At 40.2% G+C, this 16,277-nt stretch overlaps 1 protein-coding gene across 1 annotated transcript in view; it reads right to left on the reverse strand.

The window, feature by feature from the left end:
• Positions 1-15,678, reverse strand: part of LOC120794205 (wings apart-like protein homolog) — a 35,084-nt gene extending 19,406 nt beyond the window's left edge. Inside the window, exons 1-5 of the mRNA XM_040135020.1 lie at positions 15,371-15,678; positions 14,066-14,574; positions 7,000-7,747; positions 3,012-3,379; positions 1,768-1,892 (exon numbers count right to left, since the gene is read on the reverse strand). Of these exons, the coding sequence (XP_039990954.1) occupies positions 1,768-1,892; positions 3,012-3,379; positions 7,000-7,747; positions 14,066-14,552 (1,728 nt within the window). The 5' untranslated portion in view covers positions 14,553-14,574; positions 15,371-15,678. The remainder of the gene's footprint in view (positions 1-1,767; positions 1,893-3,011; positions 3,380-6,999; positions 7,748-14,065; positions 14,575-15,370) is intronic.
• Positions 15,679-16,277: the final 599 nt, after the last annotated feature.

The following is a 16,277-nucleotide window of genomic DNA, read 5'->3' on the forward strand; positions in this document are numbered from 1 at the left end:
GGAAACTGCACTGCTTCTAATTAACAACGCTTCTACAACATAACAAGAGTAAAATCAAATCATCAGTTCAATCCAAGTTTTTCTCTTGAGGTAAGGCTTTAACTACAGCAAGTTTCATGTGAGAGCTAAATATACCATCAAGTATGAAATGCTGACAATTCATGAACAGTAACATAAGTTACTTAAGACTTCCTTTTCTGTTGGTCTGGATTAATGACATTGATCTGTCTCTACTATAAAAAAGCACAGGGCTCTTATTGAATCAAAAGAGCTTGATATCCAGAGATGTTCAAGGTTGCCTCAATCCATCCCCTCATGTAGCCATGAATAAACCAGAGCTCAACTCTTCTGCTCTGCTATACCCACACACACACACACACACCCAGTGCTGAGTCATACCGGGTGTAGGTGGACAGTCCCATCCCCACAGGTACATACAGATTTCTTTTTGAAACGTAATGAGGGAATGTTACAATAGGGGATTAAAATATTTCACTTGAGTGCTTCACATGTATAAAATGACCAATATGTGGTTTTATTTTATCTTTGACTGGAGTGCTGAAGTTACACTATTGGCCATTGCTCTTTCAAAATGAATTGGCACAAACAGATCTATTGCGCCATCAGAAGCTCGTTGACAGTTTAGCAACTTTGTTGCTAGATTTACCAACTTTTCTTCACAAAAGCACCTAGCGACAAATCTAGCGACTTTTTGGACAAACCTTAGCTACTTTCTCTGGAAGAGAATTGCTAGTATTGCCCGCAAGATGAAGGTCGGGCTCTTCCTCTGCAGGCACACCTCTATATGCATTTCGTTCAACTGACCGCACAGGGGATTTCCATGGAGGGAAACAAAATTCTTGAATACACAAATAAGAGATCTTCCGTTGAAAGGACAGTAGCATTTAAACCTATTATTCCTTACTACTTTTATAAAGAAATGCAATAATGTATTTGTTTTATGGAGGACACCCCCAGACTTGACCACTAAACCCATAAGAAACGCTGAGGACACCTGTTTAATGCAAATATTAACAAATATTAACCAATAACATTTCAGGTTTTTATTACATGCGGTACTCTCTGACTCCCCTACCCTGTCAGCCCCAAGCCCACTGGTTTTTTTAAAAAAGGGCTCAGTATTTCCCTAAAACAGCTGGCCATTGTAATTTTCAGCAAATTAATCTCAAACAAGTGGAAATTGTGCATTATTTGGGGACTATTTTCAGCAGCGAATTAATACACATTTGGTGCTCTATTGACTAGCAGGATGGTGTATGTGGGACTGAGTCCAAAGAAACTACGGTGTGTGTGTTCGTGGTGATGAAGGAACATGTCACCCAGTGCAACAGTGTGAGTCACTGATGTTTTTTTAATAGTCTTTGGACAACGTTTGAGCTCTTCGGATGGAATAAGATGTGTCAGGCTTTGGATACACACATTACTTGTTAGTACAGGTTCAGTTACTTGTTGGTTTTGGTGTTTTCATGGGATTTGTTGACAGCCTTATCCTTTCCTTAATATGGTAAAATATGAAAATATTCCACAGAATTATGACAATCTGATTAGCTGTCAGTTTTTCTGCATTATGTTTTCACTCCCTGGCCCACAAATTCACAGCAGATCCAGGTATTCTAACAAGTGAGATTTCAAAGCACTTTCAAAACACCAGACTGTCAGCCAACACTGAGAAGTCATTCCTGAAGTGTGAACACAGCCTTCCTTTGGCTTTGCAGCAATGTGGGTGAACGTGGTGTTGTGTCTGACCTTCTTGTGTGCGCTGAAAATCCTCCGTAAGGTGTCTGGGTTCTTCTCAGGCGGTTTACCCTGAGGTGGCCTCCTGGGAGCCCCAGCCAACACCCTGAGGCTGTCCTCTGAGAAGTCCAGGACATCTGCAGACAAAACACCATCAGCAAAACTTCTCTCTTCATTACATCCTGAATGAGACAGAAATGACCTGAAATGACAGTTACTGCGCCTCTATTAAATTCTGCTGTGTTGTCAGGGTTTTAACTGTATGTCCTGTGGCCTCGGTCAGACCAGATAAACACCACACTCTGTGTGGTGACACTTCACACAGTGAAGTGTCAGAGTGTGGTGACACTTCACACAGTGATTGGCTGCTGAGGATAAGCTCAGATGAGACAAAAGGAGGAGACAAGGTTTGTTAGTGTTGTTAAGGCATCATGTCCTGTGTGTGTGTGTGGGAGGATGAGTTCATGGTGTATGCAGGTATTTGGGGTAGAAACAAAGTACTGTCTGTTGGTGCTGGTGTGGGGGCTTTGTGTTTACTCTTGTATAAAAAGATTACACAAAGACGATGACGTTTATCCTTATCTGAAGACAGAAATGCAGGCGAGTCATACTGGTAACCCATTTACACAAAACTCTGGGCCCTGTCAAATTGTGTTGAGCATTGGTGTTATTGGGTTTTCTTTCAACATTTGCAAATAACTAAAATTATAAAATTCAATATAGATCTGGAATCACCTTATGTTGGCCAAGAGGAGAAACATTACAGTTTTGACTGGCGGTTTAATCAATGATGACAATGTATCGCTATAACCTGAAAATGAAATGAGCTGCATAAAAAAAATGAAATTTTGATTAAATAAGTGTTTGACAGATTCAAGGAACAGCTGTAGCATAGTATATAGTAACATGAAACCCTTAGGACCTAAAATAATTTCAGTTAATGCCAGCCCTTAACTGACAATACCATGAGCTCTAAACACAAACCCTTAGCTTCTTCTGCCTCCAGACTGAGCAAAATTAATGAGCAAATGTGATGTTCTAGGAAAGTTCTGAGGAGTATTTTCTTTGAGATAATTAAATGTGATTTACTGCTGTCATTAAGATTTGCTGAGACCCGTAGCAGACCTGCATGATAAAATGTGATCTTATTCATAAGTTACGTAAATCTCCCTAAAACCTGCTCCGTTTCTTTAGGATACATTATCCAACAATGCACACAGATTTTCCATATGAAGAGAGTGTGGGTGTGTTTTAACCTTCTCGTATCCGGCTTTCCTGCCTCTCAGAGTTCTTCTTGTTCTCCTTGGCTGCCGGCCTTTCACGACTCTCCAGCCTCTCGAAAGGATCTGGGGAGTCATGGGTCTCTGTTTCTTCCATGGTAACCACTGGGGTTGCCTTGGTGACGGCAGCCTTCTTGGCCCTCCTCCTCTCTTTAAAGCCATCATCGTCATCGTCAGCACCATCACTGTCACTCATGTCGTCAAAGCCAAAGTATTTAATTTTGTAACTGGATTTACTGTCTGTGTTGTCAGCACTATTCTCCTCCTGATGGGTATCTGTGTCTTCGAAACCAAACAGGTCCAGCTTACTGTCCTTCTTTGATTTGGTCTGGGTCTGCCTGAACCTGTGGAGAGGACAGTTAGACAATAAAAACATTGTTTACGTCTTGTAGACAGGAAAAAAGCAAAGTCAGACCTATGAATTTAAAAAATTCATAAGAATAACTTCAAAAAAATATGCAGTCAGGTCCCATCCTGGAATATTTGGACTTGACAAGTGCATTTCTTGGTTTCCAACTTCACGCTTCAGTAAACTCTGTCCAACACTGGCCGACATGAAAAAGCAACCGGCCAAATTTAAATTATAACTTTCACATTTTCTTTTATCTTTGTGGGTATAATAACAGTGTCGAGTTATTTTAAGACGCTGGAGGAACTGAAAGAATGGGTTAATTGTGGAAATAGCATCTTACAAATGTATGCTTAGTAGAATAAGTGATGATTGGGAGTACGGGGTGTCTCCCTTGGACCAGTTCTGGGCCTACATTAAAATGGAAGACAGGTCTAAATAGATATCAGTCGCCTCTGTGACTACGTGATCCTGTAGTTTGACTCTATGACTATGCATGACATGTTTTCCCTGTTGTTCTGTTTTTCCTTCTTGATTTATTCATTTATTTTTTTCTAGATTTATGTACTGGAATCTTTCCCTATAACATAAAAAGCGCGCCATGTGTTCCTGTATCCTGGGGGGAAAAAAAAAAAAAAAAAAAAAAAATAGATATATAAAATAGATATCTATCTATCGATATATATAGATATATATAGATATATCTATATATAGATATATTTATATATATCTATTCTCTACCCTGCTCCATCTATGTCTTGTTCCAGTAGCCCATTTACTTAGATGTTGGGTTTCGAAGCATCCAGATATCCCACAACCTCTGCATGTAGCCCCTCTCATCTGGGTTACTTGTATAGTAGCATTCCTACAGATCCCTATTCTGTGATGAAAGAGGAGCTAGAAAAGATGTGGGGAGTAAAGGCAACAGTGGTGCCAGTGGTAATTGGAGCACTGGGGGTTGTGACCCACAAACTGGGAGAACGGCTCCATCAGATTCCGGGTACAACATCTGAGGTCTCTGTCCAGAAGAGCGCAGTCCTAGGAACAGCTAAGATACTGCGCAGAACCCTCAAACTCCAAGCCCCCGGTAGAGGACCTGAGCTTGAGGAAGACACACCACCACCCCCCATGGGAGGGGGGTGAGAGGGAGATTATAGATATAGATAGAATATATCTATCTATATCTATCTCTCTATATCTATATCTACCTATATATCTATATCTATCTATATCTATTTCTATACATCAATATCTATTTCTATATATGTATATCTCATGTACCAAGCCTTTCAAAAACTTATAAAAATTAAATTCCAAATTAATACTTCCACATAACTCTTTCCTGTTGAGAAAAATAATCCATTAATTTCAACCCAAGTAAACTAAAAGTAAACTTCATTTAAAATTTAAAGTCCTGAGATCGGAAGGGATGGTTTCACTTTGATCTGTGACTTTGGGTTTTTTTTGCCCAAATGAAATTGTTGTGGATTTATTGTCCTTGGCAGAAGGAGTGAATGTGCATGGATGGTTGAATGCTGAAATGACACCCATATGAAACACTGCTTAACCTGGAACTTTCATGCAGTGAGATAAAAATATGTTTAAAAAAAAAAAAAAACATATAACAGGTGAAATACAAAGCTTCAAAAATCCCTGTGTCTGTCTGTGAGCTGACACATATTTGTGTACAAAACCTTTTTCCATGCCATTTGCATTACTGATTTTACCCTTTTCATCCAGTTTCTCAGTGAAACCATTCAGATAGTAGTTAGAGAGAAGTTTTGAAATCAGGCAACGTCAAATGTCTTCTGAACTCTTGAAATTTCCAGGTGACCCCTTTTATTACCCCTTAAGTAGCTTTAAGTTTGTTATAATCATGTGATTCCACACCATGTGACACTATTGTATAATGTATTTTCCAGCTCTTTATTGAAGCTATATTATGTTTCCGCCGCGTGAAATATTCAAACCCAAGACTCCTTGCTTTTATCGCTGCACAAGTCCAAATGGAAATATTCCAGATGTTTTGTGCTTTATTGTAGACACAGTTCCACAAAATTCAGCCTGGCGTATTGGGTATCTTTGAAAACACTGAACCTCCAGTAGAAGTGGAAGAAGTTCCTTCGGTTTATGGGTTTATGAACCTACTGAACAAAAAGACAATTTAACAAACTATAAGGTACTAGAGGGAGCATCTTGGGCATTGGCCGGAACAGTGACGTGACATACACAAGAATGAATGTGATTGATCTGCATAACTTTGACAGATGAGGTAACTAAAGCGTCAAAACGAAGCGTGGAGATAGGTCTGGCTATGCAAGACTATAGTCTGGCTAGCGTTATGTTTTTTTGAAATTGGATTTATAAAGTGCAATATTATCAGCTTGCTAGTTGGCACAATACACTATAGGCTAGTGACGTTGAACAAATCTATTCTCGTTACATGATACACTGACTGCATTTATATGATACCTTGGCGTTAGCTAGCTAGCCAGCTTTATCAGTTGCTCTTTGTCTAGCTTTCACAGAGAGGCTCAGCAGTGTCAGCATAGTTAAATTAGCTGGATGATAATGCTAATGGTTGGTGAACTAGACAGAATTTTCTTCATTATTGATAGTATCCATTGCAACTGTCATTTCACTAAATCGATGCACTAATAGACCCTTTCTATTGTCAAATAACTGTGCCAAATGAGTCTCGCAGTTAGTTGAGACAAAGATAATCCCAAACTAATGTCAATTATAAACAGATGATAGGAGTTGGGTCAGTAACATTACACTGGAGATAATGCTCATAAACTCTACAAAGTAACAGGCTATAAGGAACAGATGTTTTTGGCCTTTTTGACATCGGTCATATTCCCGTTTGTTGACGTTAGCCGACTCTATTTCTAAACAAAACCTTAGTTAGCGTTCCACATTGTTTGTGCTGGAGGGTAGCGGAAGAGAGGCATTGAGGCTAGGTCCTGAGTCCTTTACATAGAAACACATTCCACAAGCTGGTCTCATTTTTTAAACTTACGTCAGAATCCGTTCACACAGACAATAAAAAAGCGATTCACACATGTAAATTGCTTCACATTTTTACATAGAGAAAATTAGTACAAACATAATAATTATACTATTAAAAAGGGTCCATTTAGCAGCTGTACTGGAGCTTTCAGTCCTATAAAATGATCTTTATCACCAGATGGAGTATGCCCAGTTGTCACAGAATTGTAGATGTTCAAATTTCCACTTTTTTCCTGAGCATATTAAGAACTGTCATTCATGTGGCTTAAAGCTGAGCTTCAAAGTTTATTCTTGATCTTGGAAAGTTGAGAACAACACAGCAATAATCAACATGGGGATGATCATATGATTGTTTTCTCAAGTGCTGCTTCCAAAATCAAGAATTAACTTTGAACCTCAACTTGCATCAGGTATATCATATAGCATTTAGCAAGGCTGTGCAGGAGTTTGTTTTTTTTTTACCCTTGTTTGAGTTATGCTGCCATCTACTGGATGTGAAACACATTCAAGTGTGATATCTTTTCAGTTATTTAACTACATTTAACCAAAACACCCCAAAGCATTTCGGAAAAAGCACGGTCCTACTAACTAATTTCGTCCTACCTCGTGTTTTGTTGTTCTGTCTTCTTCCGCTGCCATCCCGCCTCTCCCGGCTCGGTTGTACTGCCAGACACAGCAGTGCCGCTACCGCTAGAGGGTGCTGCATCACTGCTAAATTCCTCCACCACTCGGTCCTGGATGGTGACATTACACATTGACATGGAAGAGGGGTGCAGAACTGTGTAGTCCCTCGTCCTGCCCCGTCCCCCTCCGCTACCTGTCGTCTTATTACTGCCATCAGATGAGGATTTGGGAAGATCTCCGCCGAAAACATTGCTGGCAAAGCCAATGGAATCTGGTGCTTTCCCAGGGCCCTGTTTGTTAGGCCTCCTGTACGTCCGACAGTTAGAGTTTCTTACAAGTGATGAGGAGGAGGATGTCTGGGAGTAGTCTGATGTCTCAACAAGGAAATCTGAGTTGCCCCCTAGGTCCTCACTCTCGCTGGGCCTCTGCAGCCGTGGGGGAGAGGGGGGCTTCTCATGCCGGGTCTGCCCCAGATCACAGCTGCCTGTGGTGACACCTGCTGAGGCCCAGGAGAGCGTCGGGGCTGGGTTACGAGGCTCCTGGCTGGGTGAAGGCGGACGGAGACCCATGATGGCATCCCAGGAGTCGTAGGTGCACTCTGCCTTGGACCCTGTCTTCAGGGCGGTGGTTTGTGCCAGGGGTTTCTTGTCACTCTCAGAAGCATTTTGGTACCACGAGTAGCTGTGCTGGTTCTCCAATAACAACAAGGAACTCTGCTGGGACTTTCCTAAGAAAAATGAATAGAAAACAGATACATAAACCAGGTTTAAATAAGATAAAAATGACCGTAAAGTAGTAAAGCAGATGTACAGCTCACTTATTAGAGCATCAAATGTACAACTTGTCTGATTTATCCCAGAAAAAAAGAAATACCACAGCCATTATAACTGACCTCTCAAACTACAACAACAAGACCCCTCAAATGGAATTTAGGGGATTTAAATGCAAACCCAAAGGCTCACTTTTCATTTAAATCCAGCTATAATATTAACAGGTATTTTAATGTCAACTAGGAATGCAGCTATCCTCATATTCGAGAAGCAAGAATCAGAGAACATTTCATCAACCAACCAATTAATTAACTGATTAATTATTTCAGCACTAATCAATGATGCTCTAATATTGTATTCTCTGGACCTGATTTTTTTTAAAACAAGTAGTAGTTAACCATTAATAATGTTGCGCTGCAACCTACAAAATACTGTCAGTTAAACAACACTGTGCTCACAAATTGGCTTATGGTTAACTCCATTGGCTGCTCAGCAGAAAGATGGTGTACATAATGATTGCACCATTTCAAAAATTACACCCTTCACCATTACAACTGAAAAGAGGTCACACAAAACGACAGCTGGAATGTCTAACTGATAACTCATTTTCCAGTTGAAGTATTTCTCCAAGAAAATCAAAAGGGTCTGGAAACACTTGCCAGGTAAACATGCACACTCTGGTTATCAGCACCCCCTGGTCATTTCTGCCTTCACAGTTAACAAATGGGTGATAATACTGGACTTGTTACTGTGAGCAAAGACAGGAAATTGCTTCACAGTGTGACATCAAAGAACATCTATATCTGTTCTGTAAAAGAGCTGTGGTTTTTCTGAAGGCTGTGTTGCCGGAGCAAAAGCGCAGCAAAACTAGAAATTGGGCCATTTCGCGTCTTCACTCTCTTCTGACCTTATCTGACGAACGAAAAATAGAAACTCAAAAAAGATAAAATATTTGGAGAATGAGCGAGGGAATTTCCCCCCTTTCTGTCAACTGCTCCAGAGCATCACCACCAAAAGCAAAAGAAAGGGGGTTTGGGCTTAAAGCTAAACACTGTGACCATTATACTGTAGGTAAATGGATACAGTGTAGTACTCTAGAACAGTAATCAATTGAGAAGGTACACACCCCTAAGTCCCTTGAGTTAGTCTCAATGTCAATCTTTCTCTACTCAGTTGTATTATCTTTCCTCAGGTTTTGGCTCGACCTGAGTTTTTTACAAAGTAAGCTCTGATAGAAATTTACAGACTTATTTAAGTCTAGGATGGAAAAGATTGATCAACTGAGCCCCTTTCACACTGGAATTAAAAACCCAGTAACACACACTAACATCTGGCTTTTTTCCCTCAATGGAAAAGGGTACAATCGGCATTCATTCCCGGGTCAAATGATTCTGCAGTAATTACTGGTATCTATCGGCTCCAGCTCTAATCGTTAGTGATGGAAACATGACATCTGGGCGGACATGCTAATTTTCGCCCCTTTTCCAGCACGATGTTATGATGCACGTCAAAGTCCTGGACGTTGGCGCCAGTTTATGGGAACAACATGCAACGACAATTTTGTTCTTTGTATGCAACAGTGCATGCTTTGAGTTTGAAGAGACTGAAATAAAAGACATAAAAGAGCAACTGCCATAACATAGTCACTGGCCTCCATGCTGTTTTCTACTGTTTACTAACCCTGTTGTCTGGTGCGTCTGTGACTTTGAAGGTGACCCACCAGAAAAAAAACAATGGTAATGGGAAAAGAGTCAATCTCTGTTTATTAGCTGGTTTGACTGCATTTAAAAAAAACTGTATATACACACACTAATTTTGGTGTAAAAAGGGCATTGTTGTACTGCATTTCAGACTTTTAGCAGACTCTCAAATTCGGAGAGTATAGTGACAGCAGCATGAAGTATTTTGAGTCTTGCGCAAAGATACGCTGGCTGGAGTGGGCGTTTGGGATGATTTAGTTGTGGACACTCCACTTTGGAACCTTCCTTTGAGAATTAGTCTAATCCAAAATATACTCCAAAAAGGCTGCAGACAGCAGGGCATACCCTCACAGACATGAGCAGATAACAAAATGTATCCCACCCCAATGCTGGAAGTATAATTTGAGCTTAACTCTGCCCCATTGATTCCTACGTTGATCCCCCAACAACTACAAACCTCTTTGCAAAAGAGGTTACAGGCAGGCCCGTCTGAGCATCCTGTTAATCCCATTTGCATTTGCACATGTAAACATCACATCCTGATTACAGAATTCCAGATAAGCTCTTATTTCGAGAAACCAAAAGGCTTGGGTTTGTTTTTAAAAATAATGTGCCATGTGGACGATATAGCAAGAAAAATATTGCCAGTGATTAATTCACTTCCAGTTCTTCTTCAGCAGATGGCAGAGCATGGACTGGCCTGTATGACACTCACACACAGGATATTTTGCAGCGTGACATCAAGGCATGTCTGCTAGAAAATCCGCCACACTGCTCAGGATAATAAGAGAAGCTTCATAGAAGTGAGAAAAGGTCACGAAATGGGGATTTGAACCTATCTGTTAATGCATCCAATTTGACCATATTCAAACAAATCAATAGATAAACTTTCTTTATGTGAATCACTTTACATTGAATGGTTTCAATTTTCCTTTAAAAGGGCCGATTAAAAAAAAAATAACTTAGGGGTGACAGCTTAGAGACCTGCAAAGATGATAGTTTGGGTACCCGGCTTTAGGAACCAGATGGGAGTTGATGTCAGTTTGTATCAGTTCATGTGAATGTGAGTTTGCAGAAAATTGCACACTACAATGAGAGTTTTCCCTACCATTATTAAGACTTAGGCACAGGGCCTAAGCATTTTTGCGCAGCACCTAAACCGAAGGAACGGAAAAAACTATGCTGAGTTCTCAACCAATCTGGAGAGAAAGGATACCGTATTGGCCCAAATATAAGATACATTTTTCCCCCCCTGAAACGTAGGTTTAAAAAAAAAAAAAAAAATTGGGGTTGCGGGGTTGTCCAATATTTCAGGATTAGAAAATTACGTATTAATTCAGTACAACAAATATTCTTTTTGAATGGAGAGAGTACCAGTATAACTACAGTCTTACACATGGTTGCATTACGGGTTACGTGTAGCCTTATTATGTTGCTAAGCTGACGAGTGTTTTTGAGTTCATCTATAGTGAGTCATTCAGAGTTAATTAGCCTTAAAAGTGTTTTGTTAGTACAATTTAACCTGCAGGAGCTTTTGAAAGCTGGTGTAACATGTTCTACTGCCACAGAGGAAGTAAATTATATGATGAGTGAAAACGAGCGCTTAGTGTCTCCTGACGTTTTTACTACAGAAATAAACCCAAGGAGAAAATCTGTCAAACAGCCAAGAATTTCTCCTGTCACAGATGATGAGCTCAAAAAGACTGAAGTCTGAAAAATATTAACTGTCAGAGAAAATAATTATGTGAGATTGCTGGCTACGGAAGTCTGACCGAACAAAAATTTTGTCAGATGGCTATGGGAGGATGAGAAAATTGCAGTTCAAATCCATTCACTAAAGTCTTGTTTTACCAATGGTATTTTGTATGGTACACAGTGCCATTACTCACAAAAATGTGAAGGATTACTCCAGGACACAGCACTCTTTTAATCAGTGACCAACAATCAGTGTCGTGTTTTTACAAATATTAAATTAATAATGGTCCAAAATGCGTTAAAACGTGCATATTTTTACAATGCACAAAGCCCAAATTCCCAATCCCAACCTCCGAAGACACCACAGAGGCTAATGACTCCAAAAACCTGGGGGAAACCCTGAAAGAGTACAGGTGTGACCTTGAACACAGTGTCACAAGGTACAAACTGAAAACCCACCAAGCAACAAATACTGGTGAGGTCAATCTTTGTTAGATAACTCAGTAAGACTCAACCAACTAACTGGCTGTCAACTACTTGGCAACATGATTGTTGCTGAGTAGGCAACTATTGCATTCCTTGGCTGCAGCCAACATTGTTTTTAATAATCAGTTACTCAGTACTTTCTTTATAATTTGATCAATCATTTTAACATCAAAAGCACGGCCACCAGAAATGGCCCAAGCCCAAAGTCGTGTCCTTAACACTACCACATGCTTCAAATCAACTGTTCTGCAAAGCCTTGGTGAGCACACTGTACGGTTCCTAAATGAATGAGTGTAGTGTCTCAGAAAGTCACCAAATGTCACCAAAATAAAGGAAAAGTGACTGTTGTTGTTTTCACCCAGTGTGGCTCTGCTCCCATGGCTCCCTGACTAATGTTGACATTAACTACAATTGCTGGCTTCTGTTTATTTTGTGTTACCCTGTGTTCCTTTGAAATGGTAACAGTGTTTTTAAGGATGACAATGAGGTGGTTTTGATGGCTGGCATACGCAGAGCAAACAGACAATGTACTGTATCAGAAAGGGATCAGGATTTAGCCAATCAATTGAAAAATGCCTTGATTGGCCTCAGTCCCAAGCCTGTGGATTTTCTCAGGACTTTCATTAATTCAAAACATGATATACAAAATTAGTTTGATCAAATTATCTCAAAATTTAATGCAGAATTCTAGATTCTGAAAGAAAAATTCAGATTTACGAAAACAATCATCTTAATGTCTCCTGACAGGGTTTTGGGTTGTGGGCTTAAAGCTCAGACAAAGGGGGATAGGAGCTACCAGTTTTATACAGCTCAGCTGCTGTCACATAGCACACCTTTGGAATACATAATTATAATATAGACAGGAAAACACCTCAAATTAGCCTTTTTCCTGGTATTTACAGTTAAGTGGCATAGATTTTCTAATTTCATTTTCAGTTTTAGCTGAGTCAAATAAACACTGTCTCACAAACTTCTTGAATATACTTATGAACATCAAACTGAAAATAGCAATCGTCAGATCTACTGGCACGTTTTGGTTATTTGGTCATGGATTTTGTCATATTTACTGCGTAAACACCAGTCTTAGTAAGCAGATAACAAGGCTGTTGATGGCAGTGTTTCAGTGGAGCTTCTGTGTCGCACTGGCTTCCCTTCGACAAGGCTTAATGTCCTAAAACTGTGGGAACGTTACTCTGAGCTAAAGTGCTCACTGAAGCACAGCTTGTTGTTCGGAGTCAGTTGGAGTGGCTCGCGTCCCTGGCAGGTGGCCAGCAGCGGTCACGGAAAGCTGAGGGCAAGTCAAGCTGAAAGTGACGACACTGACAGCAACCGGCTGTGAGAGGACAAACAATAAAACTGATTTCCCTGATGCTGTTGGGTCAAAAATGAGATCACTGAAATATAGAACTGAAGCCCCGTACAAAAACCACTTATGGAAACCACAAGCACTTATCAATTGTTAATCAAGCTTAAATGATTTCACAAAAAGCTGAACAACATGCAACATCAGTCTTCAGGTTTGAGCAATGTTACAGTTCCAATAATACTCAGTGAAGACTGTAGAAAGTTTGTGACCTTAAGATTCGAAGGGGCTCACGTGGAAATAATTGCAAGGTCCACAGGAGCATTTAGTTTTATAGAGGTAACAGAGTTTTTACCGTTTGTCATCTGAAGACCCAGAATTTGGTTAGCATCTGTGAGCCATCAGATTCCATCACAAGATGGAATGCTTTATCCACCCCCATAGGATTTTTGTTTTGTGCCAAATGTATGTGGTTAACATGCTCTTCTGGATAGTGCCAGACTGAACCATTGTATCTATGTTTGTTTACAATTCCATTTGAGTGAAAATCAGGCCTCATGATGCACTCATCCTGGCGAGATGTGTTTCCATTTTGACACACTAAAAAATTTAGAGAAGCTAAGCTTTCCACAACTGATAGAAGCCATCAGTCAGAGAGCACCACAGTTGTCGCCTGTTTAGTCAACAGTTTCAAAGAGACAGATTTTATAGACGCCATTATATCAAAGAGATTCAAATACAAACAAATAACAAGAGATCTGGAGTTATAATGGGATTCAAAGAGCAATTAATAAGTCGCTGTACTAAAATTACAATTACAACAGCTTCACTTAATCATTCGCTGCTATTTACCTTATCAATTTAAAGCGAATATCTGAGGGGTTTTTTTGTTTGTCGACGATGAGTAAGATTAAATCATTCCTACTGTGGATGTCCCCACTTTGAATTCCAGTAACTTTTTATGGGAATCTATTATTATGTTACATTTTACAGAATAAACAATATACAAACTAAGTTCCGAAATGGTTAATCAATAATAAATACTGTAAGTACAGATGCAGTCCTAATCCAAATTTAATCAAATGTGTTACCTTTGCTAGCACTGCTGCTGTTGAAGAACAGAGCTGTGTCCTCCATCACCCTGGGTTGGCTCCTGTCACTGGCCTGCCATGACGCACCTCGAGTGGATACCAAAGTGTGGGATACTCCCTGGAGGCTGGACCTGCTCCCTGTGTCCAGAGAAATGCCTGGCCTTTCCGCCTGGGGAGGCTCTGCTGGGGCCGGCTTGGCGGGTGACGGCTTGCTGCCGCTCCGAGACGACACCGGCTTGGATTCCTCATCACTGTCGAACCCAAATGGATCCTCTAAGCCATCTCCACATGAACGGGGCCTCTTGTATACCTCCAGCACAGAGTCGTTCTTGGGAGCACCGGCGCGCTTGGAGCCCACCTTGGCCTTATAGGTGGTGTCACCCCATTTGGTGCTAAGGGTGCCTCTCTTGGTGGACAAAACCTCATCAAACTTGGATGTGCCCTCTCCTCCCTTGCGGCTGTAGGTTTTACCAAATCTGGATGTCATTGTTGCATCTGGGTCATATTCTCTTAGACAAGAGGACGAGGAAGCAGAAAGAATGGTACATCATAACAGGAACATATTTCAGGCACATCATAGATGTGATTCCCCAATTTAACCCTTTCTAGTTTTACTCAAGAACCCCAGATTCAATTTTTCATTAAGTTTAGAAACTGAACAGCAGTAGTTCGTGTCAGTGATGTTCACTGATGAGATGATTACATACTTGCAAAATCATGGACTAAATTATTAGTCCACAGATCGGCCTTTTCATGTTTTTTTCCGCAAAAAAACTGTAATACAAGTTGTTTTTTTAATCATTGTTTCAGTGTAATTTAGGTTCTAATCTTGATCATATAGAACATACCTAGCTAGTAGTGAAAATTACTAGCTTACAGCTTGAGTAGTTCTCAGACAGCTGGTTAGACAAAACAGGGCTAGCTTGCCAGCTAGCTAATGGTGCTAAGTGACTGCTATCATCACTGGTAGGATGTTAGCAGAAGAATTAATGGAAACAGCAAAACAACTTTGGATGGTGGGATAAAGCAGACAGTGTATCCGTGCAAATCATGGCAAGATATGTAAGTAAAAATATAACATTTCTCTAAGGTACTATTAACGTTAGCTTGAGTTTTAGCCGTTAGCACTAGCGAAAAGCTCAACAGAGGAGACAGGAGCCGTCACTCCAGCAACCTGCTAGCTTGAAGCTAACAGCTAACAATAACTATAAACTGACATCGTGTCGTGCCACAACCAAAAAGTCCAAACATAGACCATTTTCTACTGGTAAACGAACACTGACTGTTATCTGCAATTGCACTTACTTGGTGAGCTAAAGGGCCGATCCGCACAAAACACACTCCAGATCCGAAACGGCCGTTAAACTCGCACAGGACCGGGCCTGCTTCTCTGATTCAAGCTGCTTGCACAGTATAAACAAGGCCGAACAGACGCAGTTAACGGCAAATTAGCGGGTTTGAAACACAGCGGAGAGAACAGCAAATCCAGACTGTTGAGAAAAGATATCGTTTATAACCCCATCTAATAAAATCGGCTCTTATTTTCAAGCTAAATCGCACTCGATTGTCTCCTCCGGGTTGCGACGAAGGCTTCCATTGGACTCCCCCGCTGCGTCAAGTTAATCAGAGATAGCAAATTGTTACCGGAACTGAGTAATCTATCCTTAAAAATAAAAGCATAAACTGAATATATGGAAAGAAAATTTTATCTAACCCCTAGTTGTCATGGAAGTATTCATATATCTAAGAAGATATTTGCAAAATGTGGATTTAATACAGACCCTTTCGTCTACACATTATTCAATTTCACGTTGATACATTATTTTGCTAGGTTTTTAGCAATATGTTTTTTTAATCATTTTATTTTTAAAATTCAAACCGGAATTTCTCATATGTAATAATTGGACCTTCACAGTAGTAGTTTAATCAATCTTACCATTACAAGTGCCGCATTCAGGTTCTCCCATTAAACTCGTAAAACGGTACATTTCAAATGACAGCTAGTAACTGCAGTATAAATAATTCCGCACCTCCTAGAGAAAGCAAAATGTGAAAAAGAAAACAAAACAAAAAATACCACAAACACCACAATATCAGTGAAAGAAAAAAATGTTAAAGTCTTCATCAGACGTTAAATTTACAGTATGCAACAACATTATCACTATACTGGAGCCACAGGCTGCACTCACCAATAAAAAACAAATGGAATCAA

This window comes from Xiphias gladius, chromosome 9 (genome assembly GCF_016859285.1).
Source record: "Xiphias gladius isolate SHS-SW01 ecotype Sanya breed wild chromosome 9, ASM1685928v1, whole genome shotgun sequence".
NCBI lineage: Eukaryota > Metazoa > Chordata > Actinopteri > Istiophoriformes > Xiphiidae > Xiphias > Xiphias gladius.